The sequence below is a fragment of the Lytechinus variegatus genome, chromosome 15 (assembly GCF_018143015.1).
Source record: "Lytechinus variegatus isolate NC3 chromosome 15, Lvar_3.0, whole genome shotgun sequence".
NCBI classification, from domain to species: domain Eukaryota; kingdom Metazoa; phylum Echinodermata; class Echinoidea; order Temnopleuroida; family Toxopneustidae; genus Lytechinus; species Lytechinus variegatus.
The window spans coordinates 16,285,258-16,302,758 of NC_054754.1; the positions used below are offsets into that span (position 1 = coordinate 16,285,258).

Here is a 17,501-nt window from a genome sequence, read left to right on the forward strand (position 1 = left end):
CCCAAGCCCACATGTGCTTATCTGCATTTGTGATCTTCAGAGTGTTTTTTTTTTCAGATTTGATGATTTCACAAAGTTGGGTTTTATTTCGATGTACCAGTTGTAGATCTATGAGATAATGTTCTGACAACTTGATTTTGTTGATGCTTTATTATGGAATCATTGTTTGCTGCCACAATGTTAGTTCAGCTGAATACTGTCCTTTGGTTTGTTTTGCAGGTTGACAAGCTCCCGACTAACTATGCCATCCTCCAGCTGATTGCTGGGGAGGAGGTGATGAGGGACCCAATGAGGCATCGCATTCCCGATGGCTTGAAACCTTCCGAGTTTGAGAACTACCTTGCCACGCAGGGTGTCATTGAAGAACTAGCTCTTTACCTGAAGGTTCTCAGCAAAGGTTAGCTTGTCGAACAGATGTAAAGAGATTTGTTTTGTTTGACAAATTATAATAATTAATGATCTCCAGGGCTCCAAATATTACAAGGTCATTGAAAGTGGCCTTTGCCTTGGATGCAATATTGATCGATCGCGATTTCTTGTTGAACGCGATCACTCGACATCGGGGCAATTCTGAAGTGGTGTAACTAAACTAAAGACGCAAACAATGCAAGCAGAACGAAATGGATGTATCCATGCAACTGGGATTATAACATTTCAGAACTATAAATTTATGCAAGAAAGTTGCGAAATCCTGCTCTTGTACTATTATTTTCATAGCTCTCTTCTTGTTTGATATATTGTTTAGAAATATAGCATCATGTGAAAGTTTCAATTTAAAATAGAATAGAATAGAAATGGTTTATTTGAACAAAAGAAATCATTCGCAGCCAAAAGGCTGAATTACAGATTTTCAGACATAAAAGCAAATACACAAATATACATAAAAATTACAACATAATGAAAAACAGGAAATTATAGACACAATACAAAATACGTGAAAAAAAATTGATCACATGCCTGAGGTAATACATACATACATACGTTATAGCTCAAGATAGGGAAAAAGGCCTGAACAGTGGTTGATATTCATAGTCTTTAGTCTTAGTGGCACTGAATTTCATACGTTTTATTTATATTTTACCGGCCCAAAGGTCTGGAAGAAATTGCACCAGTGACCAACAGCCTCAAGCAGGCACTGTTTGACTGCTTGGTTGACCTCGGGGGGAGAGGGGGGGGGGGGTCATTCCAAAACAGTCATTTACTATATTACATCATCAGTGATCTGTAATTACAGTTTGTGTGATTGTACATCATCTGTGATCTGTAATCACAGTTTGTTCATTTTCTGTTCTACTTTCCAGCTCCACCCAGTAACCTGAATGGAACTCAGAATGGTACCACACCCCTCCTTAGCCGTCCCATCCAGCGTAAACTAGTCACGTTGGTCAACTGCCAGCTGATTGAGGAAGAAGGCAGGGCGCGCGTTGTCAGGGCGGCCAGATCTCTGGGGGAGAGGATAGTTACAGAGCTTATCATCCAGCATCAGAACCCACAGCAGCTCTCCACCAACCTGTGGGCTGCTGTGCGTGCCAGAGGCTGTCAGTTTCTTGGACCTGGTATGTTAAATGATGTAGAGTTGTTGTGGTCTAGTACATAGGCCTCTTGACCCCAAGGTGTGGGTTCAAACCCACTGTGGCGCTCATTCATTGTTCGTTCTTTTGCATGTTTCTCTTTCAACACAGGGTAGTGGTTTATGAATAATGCATGTGATTTAAACCACAGTGCATTGAATATTATATTCTAAAGATGCCATACCATTGTAATAGATTGAGTCTTGAAAATATATGTCAAAATGACATATTTTAAATGCAACAATAAATGTTGATGTTATGAACATAGTTTTAAAGACACTATGAGGGACGTTTGTAGAACCTACAAAATAATTTGCCAAATATGTGATTTTAAACATGGCTGCTTGTCACCAATAGAAGATGAAATAAATTAATTGATATATCTTCCCACGCTAAGCATTTTTGCTTGTACAAATTCTGCTATCCTTACTGGTAATTAATTTCCTGATGTTTGTTGAGAGCAATTACAGTGTGACTTCATAAGGGCTTAAATCAATCCAAAGGCTATCCAAGCCATGGCAGTGAATGCCCTATTGACAGGCTTCAATACCCCCTCTCATTTGTCTTGGAGATTTGTTAATTTTCTCCATTTTTTATTGTAATATAGGGATTTGACATCGGGGAAAAGTGGCTGAGCCCCCAAAATATTAAAATTTAAGGCATGGCTTTATCTACTTGCATATTATGCCAACATTCATATACATGTATTGATTGAATTGAATTTCATTATGACCATGTTTCTGTACATAAACATGTATGTAAACCTCTCCAAACTTTCCACTCCCTTAATTCATTTTGCAGCCATGCAGGAAGAAACGTTGAAGCTTGTTTTACTGGCTCTTGAGGATGGGACACCTCTCTCTCGCAAGGTCCTGGTCATGTTTGTGGTTCAGAAACTTGAGATGCAGTTTCCTCAGGCCTCCAAGACCAGCGTAGGTCACGTGGTTCAACTCCTCTACCGAGCGTCCTGTTTTAAGGTCACCAAGAGGGAAGAGGAATCCTCTCTTATGCAGCTGAAAGAAGAGGTTAGATGATTATTTGAATTCATTGCTAAGAAAATAAAGGATCTAGTAGTAGCTATGTATTCATTGTTCACAGATCTACTCAGGGGGTACACATGACACCTACTTAATTTAATTCCCTAAGGCTTATAGCATTACTATTAAAATACTTACAATTAAGACATAAAATGATTAATTCAAAACATAATTGCATATGAATTCTACGCTTGAAATTAACCCTCTTTAAGATTTTCCAGATGATCTTGGACTTATTGTCAATTGAAAATGGTGTTGTTTAATTTTGGAAGCTACATGCCATATGATGTATCACCCACAGTCGGCAACTTTTTCTATTAATTGTCTCTGGTGGAATGGTGAAGTAATGTGGAAATATAGGTCATTAATCTGTTTGTTGCTTTGGAACTGTACCATCTTCATATTAAGGCTTACATGTTATTATTGTGTGATCTTTCAGTTTCGTAACTATGATTCCCTGAGACGCGAGCATGATACTCAGATTGTTCAGATAGCCATTGAGGCTGGGTTGAGGATATCACCTGAGCAATGGTCATCTCTTCTCTATGGCGATCTCAATCATAAATCCCACATGCAGTCCATCATTGACAAGGTGAGTTGCTTCATTCTTAACCCTAAGTTAACTGACCTCCCCTCCCCTTCGAGAAATTTTTCCGACACTGCCGCACATTTTTTTACCGCCCACTCGCTTACTTTTATATTCAAGTTTTGTGCATCTTATTAGACCAAATTTATGGTGGACTGGTATTCTATTCTGAAATTACACAACATATTGTAAGTCCATGCCAGACAAAAAATTGCCCATAAACATGATTTCATGTCCAAAGTCAATACTGATTGTGTTTTAAACCGAAAAGATAAACAGATTTCATGAACAAAACAAAAGCAAAATGTGAAAATCAAGGAATGCAAAACAAATTCTAAAAACAGAGAAATATATCAAAGAGAAGTCTTACTTTTGCAATCTTTGATGTGCAAATTCCTGTATATAAGATTATGAACATAACCTCTGTAAAAAGTTTAAATCACAAATACATTTAGTTATTTAATGTGCAAATCAATATTTTTCAAGAATGAATTTGCATATTTCATTCATTATACTGAGAAAATAATTATCAAGAAATACATTGTCAAGAATGTGCATGCCAAATTCAGTGCATTCACATAATACTACAGCCAAGATCACAGGGGCGGGGGGCATTATCCCCCCCCCCCCCAGTCCTCATTACCTCGGTTCTGAAATAGCCCAATCCTTCAAGATTTAAAAATATCTAAACTTGTGTATGTGCAGAAAATGAATTTTAGGAACATATTATATATAAATGCATCAGTAATTTAAATATTGGATCATACATCCCTCAATCATTTACACTTTGTAGCTCCAGACTCCAGCCTCCTTCACCTCCAGCATCCAGGAGCTAACCATATGTCTCCAGCGCTCCGGGGATCCAGTCCGCTTGGCCCAGCTCCGCGCCCAGCTTGAGAAATTGGCAGCCATTGACCCAAGTCCAGGTACTGTTATTCATTTCATTCTAAGCTTACAAAGCAGAACGATGGGATTTCATGATTTACAGCAAATTGTGCACCGACATGAGTAAAGAACAATAACATATCTTTTGCAAATCTTCTCATTCACTATTTAGTTGTGCAGATTACATGCATGCATATTAGTTTTCCTTACTTCCCTCAATTTATCACTATCATTGGAGTCATCATGATGTAGTGGTTCTTACTTCTTGTCTCTTAATCAGAGGGTCTAGGGTTCTAACAATTCATTCATTTCGTTCGGTATGATATATATCATTTTTGCTCTGCACTGAAATTGGGCAAGGTAAAAATGGACCTGATTGCTGATAGGAATGTATTGTACAATCTAGTATAATATTTATGATTTCATTCAACTAAAATTAATAATTCTATCAATTTCTCATATACATGTAAATTCATTTCACTTTGTGAAGGGAATAGAGATGATAAATATTTTGCGTATTATGTACATGTACCATAATACTATTATGTCTAATTCATTCCTTGAAACATAGAGCACATTTCAGCAGCTCTGCCAAAGCCACAGTTATCATGCAATATTTTTGTAAAGTGCTCAGAGACTTATGATGGAGTAAGTGTAAAGAACTGTATAAGCAAGTGTGATTATTATCATCTAGTTCAAGTTCATTTATTTTAATGCAATCATCACCACCACCATCATCGTCCACCTCATTACTATTGTTTTGTGCAACAGGTGCAATGATTTCCTCATGGGAAGGCATAATGTCTGCAGTTGATGCAGTCAGGAAAGTCCTCAAAGGTTTGATGGAGTTCCTTCAGAACTACCCCCAGAACAAGAAGACTCTGGACCTTCAGACACAGAACATCAAGTACAAGACCAGTCTCTGTCGGGATGTCATGCAGAAGGGAGGCTGCCCTCGGGGTCCAAGCTGCACGTTTGCACACTCAGAGGAAGAGCTAGAGAAGTGAGTAGAAGATAAATATAGTTTGCATCTGATCATCAGTGTTGTGCACCTTTAGGCTAGCCTTGATCTCAAGTACAATTTCTTGTGCTTGGCCTGGGACATTGAGTCTTGGACTAGGCCTCTTAGGTCTTGAGTCTTAAATAGCCTTGACCTCGGGTATGTCCTCCGACAAGCCAGACAAGACCAGGAATAACAAAATAAAAACCAAATTTCAATAGGTTTAACTATCTTTTATTGAAAATCATTGATGTTGTGATCATACTGAACTGTCTTGACTGCTGCTAGTTAGGCCTTAGCATTGTCCTTGGCCCTGGACAGTCTGGAATTGGCATTTGTCTCAGATTTTCTGGTCTTTCACACAACACTGCTGATCTTTTGAAACATTCCATATGTCAAACTTAGTGGAAGTGGTAGGTAAGATTTCTATAGCATCGTATTACATTTTTGATTACATGCTCAAGGAAAGTATAAAGTTGAGAACCCTCTCACTGAGTGCCTGTCAAGGAAACAAAGAAGTTAAACATTAATATAGATTATCAATATTAGTTCATCTATTTTGTCATGATCTAATTCAATAATTACTCTAACAAGTTAATAATTCTAATCATTCTTGCAAACAAATAATACCTCTGGGTCATTTCATAAAATAATTATCCTCTGTACATCTGAATCCCGCCCCCCCCCCCATTTTCCTCAATTCTTCACTTCATAAACTGCTCAAGGCATGATAAGCTGTTAATTATGAATTTAAAAAGAAACGTCTGCAATTGCACACTCCATCTCTCTCTTAGGTGATCCCTCACCTGTTTTGAAGATTGTTTAGAATTGCCTCTCTTGTACCAGTAGTCATATCCATTAGGCTGTATGTTTGGATGCGCACTATTATCTCCCTCTTACATTTCCATCCTTCTTTAAGACTGGAAACTATTTTGAAAATGTATGAAGTTAGTGTCCCTATCATTCATTTCAGGTACCGTTCAAAAAGCCGTCAACTGCTGTCATCCCTGAACAAGAATTCAGGTTTTTCTCGGGGAGACAGCTCCTTGGGCAGCTCCTTGAACAGCTCCTTCAGCGAGAGTAAGAATGAGATGACCATCAAGTCTATGCCAAGTACCACAATAAGCAGTTCAATGGATCAGTCCAAGTACAGTGTTGATGATGATCGCTCCACTCCGAGGCTCGGCAGCGAGTCTCGCTACGGCAGTGTGTCTCAACTGCTTTCCGACCAGGAAAGAACGCCCTCTGTTGTTGGATATAAGTCTGAATCAGGCCAGACCCACAGACCCCCTACCAGTTCATTCAATTCAATCAGTTCCACTGAAAAACATGATGAAGACCGTCTAGATGATGATATGTAAGTACTTGAAGAACAAGATCACAATCTAGATTTAGAATTGAGCTCATTAGTTGTTTTTTTGCAAATAATTTATAGTAAATATAAGTAGATATGTGGCTTGCATTTGGGAAATTAGATCACATTTTTATTTGAAAAATATTGAAATCTTAAAACCAGCATCTGTCATCTACTGCTTGCCAGACAATGACCCAGAGACAAAGCCATCACTGTTTCATAGCACAGTCACAATGAAATATGCCATCTAATTTACAAGGTGCATATCAGAAGTGTATTTACATGATTTCAGTCTGTCCATTGAGCCTTATCATTCCAAATTCTCATATGAATTCCCCATTAACCCACCATACCCAGGTCAATGCTTGTAACGTTCACAATTTTTGTCAATACTTCCTCTGTGTATCTGCTCTCTCTTTGGGAGCAATGACCTTTATAACCACATTAACTGCCTTTTCACATGGTAAAAAAATAATTAGAATGATGATTCCAGTGAAAAAGCTAGTGACGAATGTTTAGCACGTGTGAAACCAAACTAGAACATGATTAGAATCATGAATGCTAATCACAGTCATGATTGCAATAGCAATCATCATTACAATTATTTATTAGGAATTATGTATATACCATGTTTATTTACTGTTTGTCTGAAAAAAATTGTAAATGTTTATACAGTGTAATTATGCTTTTTGAAAATAAAGAACCATGTGGAAGGGGGAAAAAAGAAAATCATCACTACAGTGATGATTCAAGATTCACGTGTGAAAAGGCCCTTAGATTCATCAGCTCTGTTTCTCATGGTGTCAGTTGTTGTAACAGCCGTACATAATATCTTCTATTGTCCCTTTTGCCCTGTGCCAGGTAATCCCCTCATTTATCTATAAAACAAAAAGAAATGGAAAATAAAGAATGGGCACAATAATTATTCAGGGTTAATTAGGAGGCCATCAAGGCCAGTCAACAGGACATCTATGTCCATGGCCTTTGATAACATTGGATTGATGTAAGCCCTATGCACCTTTGAATTTTTTAAATAGATATGTAAATGCCTATAATTATCATTGTCATCATCGTCGTCATTATGACCATCATCATCATAGTTGTTGTTATTAAAACTCCTATACCTATCTATTTCCAGACAAGCGTCTTTGTATGGTCTCAAAGCTCGTAACAAGCAGCAGGCATTGACGAAGGAAGCTGGTAACTCCGCTTCAGAGCTCCCATCACGCCTTCATTACCCTGGGGTCCTGCCAAGCAGCAATGCCAAGATGTACCTAGCCAGTAGGAGCATGAGCATGAATTCCACCGAGTCTTCTATGGAGGTGGAGCCAGAGAGGACATCCAGTGTGGGAGGCAGTGGTGGTGGACCGATGGTTCACCATGAAGCCAAGAGGAGATTACCAGATCCAGAGATTGACAGATATTCTACACCACCTGAGGGTATGTATACTCTCATTTTGTTATGAGTTTCCAATTTTACGTGTATGGAGTCTTTTTGTATATCATCTAGAATAGCAAATCTTTTGCACAGCCTTCCTACATTGTTTTTGGAACTTGGGGCTTAGTGGAAGCTGTAACATGGTTTGTGGATTGACATGATCACAGTTTACGCTGTTATTAGTCATGTATAAAGTTAATTTAGATGGTGCTTTCATGTTTCCTGTTGATTGATTACTTACAAGCAGATAATACTTTCATGGCAGTCATGTTTCCCATCCCCAAACTAATGAAACTATTCAACATAAACTCCTATTGATAATAAAAAGGTCAAAAATACTTTTATGGTGGAAATTCATTGATTATATTATTTTTGCTTTTACAGATGGGTACTTTTATGAGAGGCGAATGCCCCCTAAAGAGGCTCCTAGTGGCTATAATGGTCATGCTCCTCCAGCTCCTCCAGCTCCTGCATCCCATCCCCGTGTCCTGGTGCCCACCATGCCCCGACCACCACCGCCACCATCCCAGGGTGATCCATATGAACGCCAGGCAGACAAGCATCCTTACCCTTATCATCGCACCAACGGTGGTGGATATCTATACCCTGAATCCCAGGTGATACCACAGACACCACCAGCGGAGCCAAGGCAGTACCATAGACCAGTGGTGCAGCGTTACTTTGATCCTCACACCATGAAGGCGTATGATGTGGTGCCTGTAGAAGACTATGTTGAGCCCTCGGCTCCGCCAGCGTCGCTGTTGCCAAGCCAGAGGTACAAGCTACAACCCATGTGAGTGAATAAATTCAATAATTCTGGTGGCTAGATGAAAAAAGATGATCTGTTCATGCTTTAAACTTAGGACACTTCTCTGGATATCTACTGGGAATGTGTTCTTTACTGTAATTCAGCTTTGTGACTTTTATTTCATCAACAGTCTCAGTTTAATAGCTAAGAACAATGTTGTGCTCGACAGGGCTGGCATTGGGGTCAATGATGTTGCCTTGACCACGGAAGGCTTGGCTCTGGCCATTGAGGTCTGAAGTCCTTGGGCTTTGGGCAATTTGGCTTTGCCCTTCGTCTTAGCCTGGGCCTCAGATTTCTGGTCTTTCGGACAGTACTGATAACAAACTAAGTTACTTTTTTGTTTGTATTCTGTTCACATCCTGTAGGTATCATGGAGATCCTGATTACTACCCATCACATGAGCGAAGAGGACACCGGGTGACTGACCTGAGACAGCCACTACCAGTTGGTAGCCAGCAGAGGATCCCTGGTCATCATATCCCTGATGATGCCCCCAAGAGACCAGAGATTAAGAGGCCTAAGTTACCAAGTCACAAGGCAGTAGTCTCACCGCCCCAACCGAAACCACCTCTTAGAGTTGAGAGAGTAAGTCATGCTCTCTTTCTGTCAGTGTCTACTTATAAACGGTAGTACTATTACAAAAACCTTGGCCATGTTTTAGGAGCAGCTGTTTGTGAGAATTAGCTCTCAGATTTCTGGACAGACAACACAAATAACTTGGCTCATGTTTTGCATGTGGGAATGCTGATGATGATTTCATTATATTTTGAGGCCATTTCATACACTGATAGTGATATATCTTGCTCTCACAAATATTTAAGAACCTCATATGGCATATCCTCTATTTTGCTTCATGTTCATGTAGTTGTGTGTATAGTATATATTTTTTGTGCCTGGCAATGGAAGGGGCATAAATTTTTGACCGCATTCTATCAAAAATCCATTTACTTTGTCACTGTACTGAAAATTACTTATATTACTTGTAAAAATGAAACTAAGAAGATATCACACATGATATTATGAGAAATTAAATATCACCTGAACATTTCTTTTTATCAGGGACCCAGCCTGACTGAGTTGAAGGAGCGCCAATCCTACCTGGTGACCATGCTTGATGAAATCCAGGATGATAGTGATACAAAGGATGAAGAAGCTATTATCTCCTGGAGCAAACCCTCAATTTCTAACAACCCTACCACCAGCGTTTGGTCCAACGCGAACAATGCCCCTCCTGGGTGGACATCACCCAGTGATAACCTTTGGGGAACGTCCACTTCATCAAAGGGAGCAGTATCAGCAGGCCTGAGCTTCAGCTTCACTGGAATCGAGGATGATGATGATGATGATATCGACCACCGAAAAAATGGTATTGACGTTGATACGGAAGAGGAGATAGAGACTTCCAAGTTTGATGATGATGATGATGACAATGCAGATCAGGATGACAGGTGTGAGAGTGAAGTTGGAAGCTACAATCCCTGGACGAGCACGTCTTTGTTTCTGCCAAACACTGGAAAGGCTGTAAAAGAGACGGCAACCAATTACACCATGACTTACAGCAAGGTGTTGGTACGGCACGTCTCGACGAATGAAGATGAACAGCTGCAGAAGGCACCTCATGGCTCGCACAACATGGGGGACTTTGAGAGGATGTCTATGCATGAACTGAAGAGAACCTTGAAGGAGGTTGAGCAGCAGGATCAGAGGGCTGGCAGCAGTCACTTTGAGCGTGGTCACAAGATTCAGATCGAGATGGGTCGTAGAGAGGAGGAAACCCCCGTCTCTTTACCCCACTTCTCAAGCAGCTCTGCCCCTTTGCCAGCCCAGCTTGTTAGTAAAGAACCCATCCTGCACATGTACACCAAGTACCCCCATGCAGGGGCTCTTGCGTCTTCATATGGACCAGTGTCTGGTTCCGCCAGGGCTCTAGGAAGTAACACAGGACCTTTGAAGGTGAGTGCTGGCATGGTGGAGAACACAATGCCTGTCAACATGACTGTTCAGGATTGCCAAGTCGCTCCAGGGTTCCAGACCCCTGAGGGAGATGGCTACTACATCAGGACACCGCAAGGACCTTCAGTGGAACTTGAAGATTCAATTCTTAAAGAGTGAGTACATCTTCTTCTTTTGTTTTGATAGGAATGGATTTATTTTCCTCTTGCATGAATACAGCTTTGAAAGGTCAAAAAGGAAGAGATAACCCAATGGGGCATGTTGGCACAGAATTTTTAGATGCAAAGCGAATTTGGGGCTGAAATTTGCATATAGGGGAAGGCGGGGTAAGTTGTGACAATTTTTGCTTTTTCCAAGTTAGAATTGATATGATTAATAATCTTGTCGAAATAAGTACCTTGCCTTGAAATTTAATTCTTTTGAAATATTTTCCACCTATATATAACTTTCTATCCCCACACTGAAAGTCATCGTGACCTTTGAAAAAACCGATGTCAAATGGCTCAACTTGCCCCATATATGGGGTAAGTTTGAGCCACCTTCTGGGGTAAGCCACAAAAACTATGTACAAAATGTATGGGGGGAAGAACCAGCATGTCAATTTTTGTCTCACCTGCGAAGCAAAGTGAGACTATAGGCGCCGCTTTTCCGACGGCGGTGGCGGCGTCAACATCAAATCTTAACCTGAGGTTAAGTTTTTGAAATGACATCATAACTTAGAAAGTATATGGACCTAGTTAATAAAACTTGGCCATAAGGTTAATCAAGTATTACTGAACATCCTATTAGAGTTTCATGTCACATGACCAAGGTCAAAGGTCATTTAGGGTCAATGAACTTAGACCATGTTGGAGGAATCAACATCGAAATCTTAACCTGAGGTTAAGTTTTTGAAATGTCATCATAACTTAGAAAATATATGGACCTAGTTCATGAAACTTGGACATAAGGTTAATCAAGTATCAATGAACATCCTGCATGAGTTTCACGTCACATGACGAAGGTCAAAGGTCATTTAGGGTCAATGAACTTTGGACGAATTGGGGATATCTGTTGAATTCCCATCATAACTTTGAAAGTTTATGGATCTGATTCATGAAACTTGGACATAATATTAATCAAGCATCACTAAACATTTTGTGCAAGTTTCAGGTCACATGATCAAGGTCAAAGTTCATTTAGGGTCAATGAACTTTGGCCGAATTGGGGATATCTGTTGAATTCCCATCATAACTTTGAAAGTTTATGGATCTGATTCATGAAACTTGGACATAATAGTAATCAAGCATCACTGAACATTTTGTGCAAGTTTCAGGTCTCATGATTAAGGTCAAAGGTCATTTAGGGTCAATGAACTTTGGCCGAATCGGGGGTATCTGTTGAATTACCATCATAACTTTGAAAGTTTATTGGTCTAGTTCGTTAAACTTGGACATTAGAGTAACCAAGTATCACTGAACATCCTGTGCGTGTTTCAGGTCACATGTCCAAGGTCAAAGGTCAATGAACTTTAGCCGAATTGGGTGTATCTGTTGAATTACCATCATAACTTTGAAAGTTTATGGATCTGATTCATTAAACTTGTACATAAGAGTAATCAAGTATCACTGAACATCCTGTTCCAGTTTCAGGTCACATGATCAAGGTCAAAGGTCATGTAAGGTCAATGAACTTTGGCCATGTTGGGTTTTTTTGTTGAATAACCATCATATCTCTGTAAGTTTATTGGTCTAGTTCATAAAAAGAGGACATAAGAGTAACCATGTATCACTGAACATCTTGTGCGAGTTAGAGTAGTATGCAAAGTCAGCACTCCTGCTATATTGAACCGCGTGATGCAGGTGAGACGGCCAGAGGCATTCCACTTGTTTGTTTAAAGTCTTTTCATATGCTGATTCTCTATAAATACTAACATTCTGTAAAAGGAAAAGAGCAGTCATGTAAATTTGCTCCTTTCAGCCTGCATTTCAATCGATTTTTATGGTTTGTTAGTTTTTTAAGATACATTACCATAGGAATTACCATGGCTCAACTTGCCCCATGCTGTTTGGCTCAACTTACCCCAGTCCGAACTTAGTGCGATAATTTTGTATCCACACATTTATTATGCATCCATCATATAAAAGACTATGACAAGAATGAAGATCCATACCTGGACTAATAATGTTGTTATCATGTCTTTATTATATTTAAAGACGTGTGTGTTTATAAAGCACTTATCTATTTCACACTCTTTTTTACTTTTTTGGCTGAAATTCATATTTTCCCCTCTAAAAAACTACTTTTTGTTTCAAAGTTGGAAACAGTACGGTGGGGTTAGGGGTTATGCTATGGGTCATCAATACATGACACCACCACAATGTCTGACTCATTCATTATTGGCCTGGGGCTGGTGGCTCAACTTGCCCCTATGCTCAACTTACCCCGCCTTCCCCTACACATAATTAATCAGGTTTGAAGTAACAAATATGAAAAATTTGATTATTCATATTTATTATGATGATGCTGGGTATATACATTTATCCCTATTTGTACTTCAGACCAGATTTTTACTGGGGGATCAATTTGACACCCCCCCCAAAAATATTAAATAATAAAAATAACAAAAGAATGAATGAATAAATAAAATAAATAAAAATAGATAAATAAATAAATAAATCCAAAGTTGTAAGAAAATAAAGATGTCTGATGAAAGTAACATTCAAATGATGAAATATTAGAAATTCATGAAAAGTTTATGTATTTGCAGTATTAATTATGCATTGATTAGATTAAAAATTGAAGAAGGTATAGATCTGAGAATGGATTCATTTCGTTTTAATGGCTTGCTAATGGTGTATACAGTTTTCTTGAATTTGGGTAATAAGTGGCCCTGCTTTATTAGGCTTCAAAATAATCCAGTCTCAAGGAGAAATCCCAGTTTGATAAAGTGATCCATGGGTCTAAGTTACATGTATGAATAAAGGAAAGTAGTTGCAATAAACTCTTGATTCCACAAAAAGTCTGTAAAACCAAGATTTATTATGACTATAATATCCTTGTGGATCTCAACCTGGTACAGTTTCATAAACGGGACTTTGTGAAATCACGAAATCCAAGCTGAGAAATGATCATACTGTGGGTAGCCAACACAGATAAGTACATGTGGGGACAGATATTATTGCTTGGAAAGAGACCTTACATGCTTATTTTGCTAATTTATCAGTATCTACTTAATTTCTTCAAGAAATTTTTGGCATTAAAAAAAAATGTATGCTAGAAAACACTTGGGTTGTAATTTGATTGACTTCTGTGCTATCTCATCTTGAAATCATTACCACAACTGGTATTCATCTTCATTCAAAATATAAAGAAGCATTTTTTATTATTGTCAATTGTAACATACACTGTACAGGGACTGGGTTGCATATGGTGAAAAGCTTGTCGAATGTGAGTGATAAATGGCCACATCTTTTTGAACTTGTGTTCAGAATATAGCATTTTCTTTGATTTTGAACGACAGTGACTGGGTGACGAATGTGGAGAAGCTTGTCGAGAGTGATCCACAAGCTGAAGAGAAACTCAAACAAGCATTGAGTCAGGTTAATACCAGGATACAAGCCAAGGAAACAGCAAAGGTAACCATTTCCTGTAAACAGATCATCATATGATCTTCAGTTAGTGCTTGCATGGATTTGTGTTGGCATAGGGAGCGGTAACAAAATAGGCAAAATTGCTAGACAGCATATATTAGGGTTGATTACACAGGTGCTAGCCATTTCCGTGGAGCGTTGTGGCCCAGTGGATTAGTCTTCAGACTTTAAACCAGAGGTCCGTGGGTTCAAATCCCAGCCATGGCGTAAATTCCTTCAGCAAGAAACTGATCCACAATGTGCTGCACTCAACCCAGGTGAGGTAAATGGGTACCAGTAGGAAGTAATTTCTTAAAAAGCTGTGTGCGTTATGAACACCTTGCTTAGCCGGGTAATATAGGAGCGCCTTGAGCACCTAACAAGGTGGATATGTGCGCAATATAAATACCCTATATTATTATTATTTCCATCAGGATCTCTTCAGAACCTGTTCACAACTTTGGGTTAAATGAAGGAAATAGGTCAATGGAATGGAAATGTGAATGCATGATTTCAAATTTTCTTGCCTGAATTTATTGGACTCAAAATGTTATAGCATCATCCTGTTTAGAGTAGACTGTCATATTTTTTATCACTTTGCCCCTTACCTTGAGAGATAGTTTTAAACTCTTTATGAATTAGCCCCCAAAGATGTTTAGTCACTATCATGCCAATTATTTTCATGTTGCCTTATTTAATCACCCCTTAATCTGTAAATTGGCAACATTAATATTTTTCTTTACTTGCTACATACTTCATTTCTCATTTCATGTACTCAAAGTGATTGAGAGTACATTTGTATGTGAAAACAGTGATTTGAGAAGTCCACTGAGTTACCAATTTAGAGATTTTAATTTCATTGATTATTTTCATTCATTTCCCTTGTAATACCACTTCTTGAAAATGCTGATGCATTATGGACTTAAAACGTGTTGATTTTTTTCTCTCTTTTATCTAACTATGTATTTTTCTGTGAATATTATTGTTCTGCATCAAAACATACTTAACCAAGCCACAAATGTGAGCAATTTTTTTAAATATAGTTAAATAATATTTGTTTGATTTCTCCTCATTCCCCCTGTCCCTGTAGCATGCCCACAACACGTTTATATTAGACTTTGAAGAGAAGATATTGGAGAACATGAATTCTGATAAAGACCATCGGCCCGGAGGCAATGTCACCCACAAGATGGAATCTCAGGTAATTTGTGCAGTTCAAAATCCATACATATATGCAAATCGCACCCTATATTGTGACATCACTCCTTTACTTTAATCCTGAGAGGCTGGTCGACCACAGTGGTACTTAATGCTGTTCATCAATCACGATGTTTCTCTTTCAAAGTGATTAGAACCTCTGTTTGAGGCGACCGCACACCTTACGAATGGGTTGCTACCAGATTTCAGAATAAAATGTAATAGAATTTGATGCTAATATTATTATTATTATTATTTTATTCGGCATACAGAATCAAATAAAATATTACACACAAGTGAATACAAAATGCAATAGAGTCATACAGATCATAATATAAAATTCAAGACAAAATTACGTTGTATCAGGTGCGTCTGGTCAAGCTGCCAGGGTATGGAAAAAGTTAACTTAATAACTATGGTCCGCAGACCTTCCTCCCCATACCTGACCAGACGCACCTGATATTGATTGAAATAATACATATATATATACATACATGTATATCAAAGTAAAATACGTACATTTGGTAATGGTCATGTATAAACGAATGGAGAAAAATTATGAAAAATTATTGAGACTTGGAATATCTTACTGTGTGATGTTGTTAATTATCGTACGAATACCTATGAACTAATTTGTAACTATGCTATCATCCTTAGAATAAAAGCGAATTTAATATCTAGTCGTAATGAGGTAATAGCAGTTGTACGATTGGCTATGATTTAGATTTTGTTTGAAGGTTTGCATGGTGGCATGTACAATCGTTGATGTGGTTTACTGTACACCATGTGGAGTGTTATAGAAACAGGGGATAGATGAAGAGAAGAAATGGATAGTCGAGAAAGTAGAGATTTGAGAGTAGGGTATTCTTTCTTGAAAGTAGTCCTGAAAAGGACTGTAAACCAGAAGAGATTGATGAGTTGAGAACAGCTTGAGTAGTAGAGCTGATGAGGAGATGCTGGCTTGAGTCGGTGAGTAGAGATGATGAGTAGTAACAGTAGAGAGACTCGACGTTTCGGGCAGGTTGAAAGACAGTCAACCTGCCCGAAACGTCGAGTCTCTTCAGATAATTTCACAAAATGGTTCTTTCTTTAACACGGTTAGGTTGTTTTGTATTTAGAAAATAATAATTTTAATGCAGAAATTTGGGGGTTAAAACCTGAATATGTACTCACATATGATTGAAATTTGAATTTTAGTAGGATTATTAAGATTTTATTATTTAAGGTTGTTTTGTATTAAAAAAATAATTTTAATGCAGAAATTTGGGGGTTAAAACCTGAATATGTACTCACATATGATTGAAATTTGACTTTTAGTAGGATTATTAAGATTTTGACGCTCATAGAATATTAAAAGATTTGTTTAACTGTAAATTGCTATGAAATTCAAGCCCTTGTGTCACAGCAATTTCCTTTTTGTCCTTTTAGCAGACCATTCCAGCCCACTCTGAAAGCAGGGCTGTTCAGATGCAGGAGTCGATGCTATCCCGTTTCGCCCATCCACCCAACCATCACCCCAGGGATCGATGGGTACAACAGGGGGGTAGCCCAGACCACGCCTCAGGTTACCAGTACGTGGACCAGCACCCAATGGATGCATACCCCAGCTCTCGGCCCCAGTACCCTCATCTTGTCCCTGCTGGGGGCAGGCAGGTTAGGTATGGCCCTCCGGTACCTGCAGCAGCTTGCCATGGACCGATAGATAGGCCAGGGATTCATCCGTCAAACAAGAGGCAGATGATGGTAAGTCATATCCTAGCATCTTTTTGTTTCTTCTCCTTAGGACGGGAGGTGCGTGGTGATATGAATGATATTGGATTTGAGTTTCATTCAGGGAAATCCACAATGAGCGATATATTTGAAGTATGGTTCATTTGTGATGCACACGTCCAAAAGAATAGATTATTTATGTCCCTCACTTTTTTCAAAATCCTCAAAAGCTTTGTTTTTGAAATAGGGAAAATGGAACAATTGATTATCCGCCCTTGAAAAAAAGTCTTTATTCCTGCTTTTTGTAATTCAATTTGTATTAAGGCATCCTTAAGGATGATTGGCCAGGTA

General features: G+C 38.7%; 1 protein-coding gene across 3 annotated transcripts in view; it reads left to right on the forward strand.

The window, feature by feature from the left end:
- Window positions 1-17,501, forward strand: part of LOC121428318 — a 47,938-nt gene that overhangs the window by 23,500 nt on the left and 6,937 nt on the right. For 2 of the 3 annotated variants that reach the window (XM_041624876.1, XM_041624874.1), the window contains exons 3-16: window positions 220-397; window positions 1,302-1,556; window positions 2,373-2,596; window positions 3,048-3,200; window positions 3,988-4,120; window positions 4,851-5,082; window positions 6,053-6,436; window positions 7,572-7,873; window positions 8,256-8,664; window positions 9,045-9,264; window positions 9,739-10,787; window positions 14,135-14,249; window positions 15,334-15,444; window positions 16,869-17,183. In XM_041624876.1, the coding sequence (XP_041480810.1) occupies window positions 220-397; window positions 1,302-1,556; window positions 2,373-2,596; window positions 3,048-3,200; window positions 3,988-4,120; window positions 4,851-5,082; window positions 6,053-6,436; window positions 7,572-7,873; window positions 8,256-8,664; window positions 9,045-9,264; window positions 9,739-10,787; window positions 14,135-14,249; window positions 15,334-15,444; window positions 16,869-17,183 (4,080 nt within the window). The remainder of the gene's footprint in view (window positions 1-219; window positions 398-1,301; window positions 1,557-2,372; window positions 2,597-3,047; window positions 3,201-3,987; window positions 4,121-4,850; window positions 5,083-6,052; window positions 6,437-7,571; window positions 7,874-8,255; window positions 8,665-9,044; window positions 9,265-9,738; window positions 10,788-14,134; window positions 14,250-15,333; window positions 15,445-16,868; window positions 17,184-17,501) is intronic. The other variant, XM_041624877.1, reaches the window with a different exon arrangement.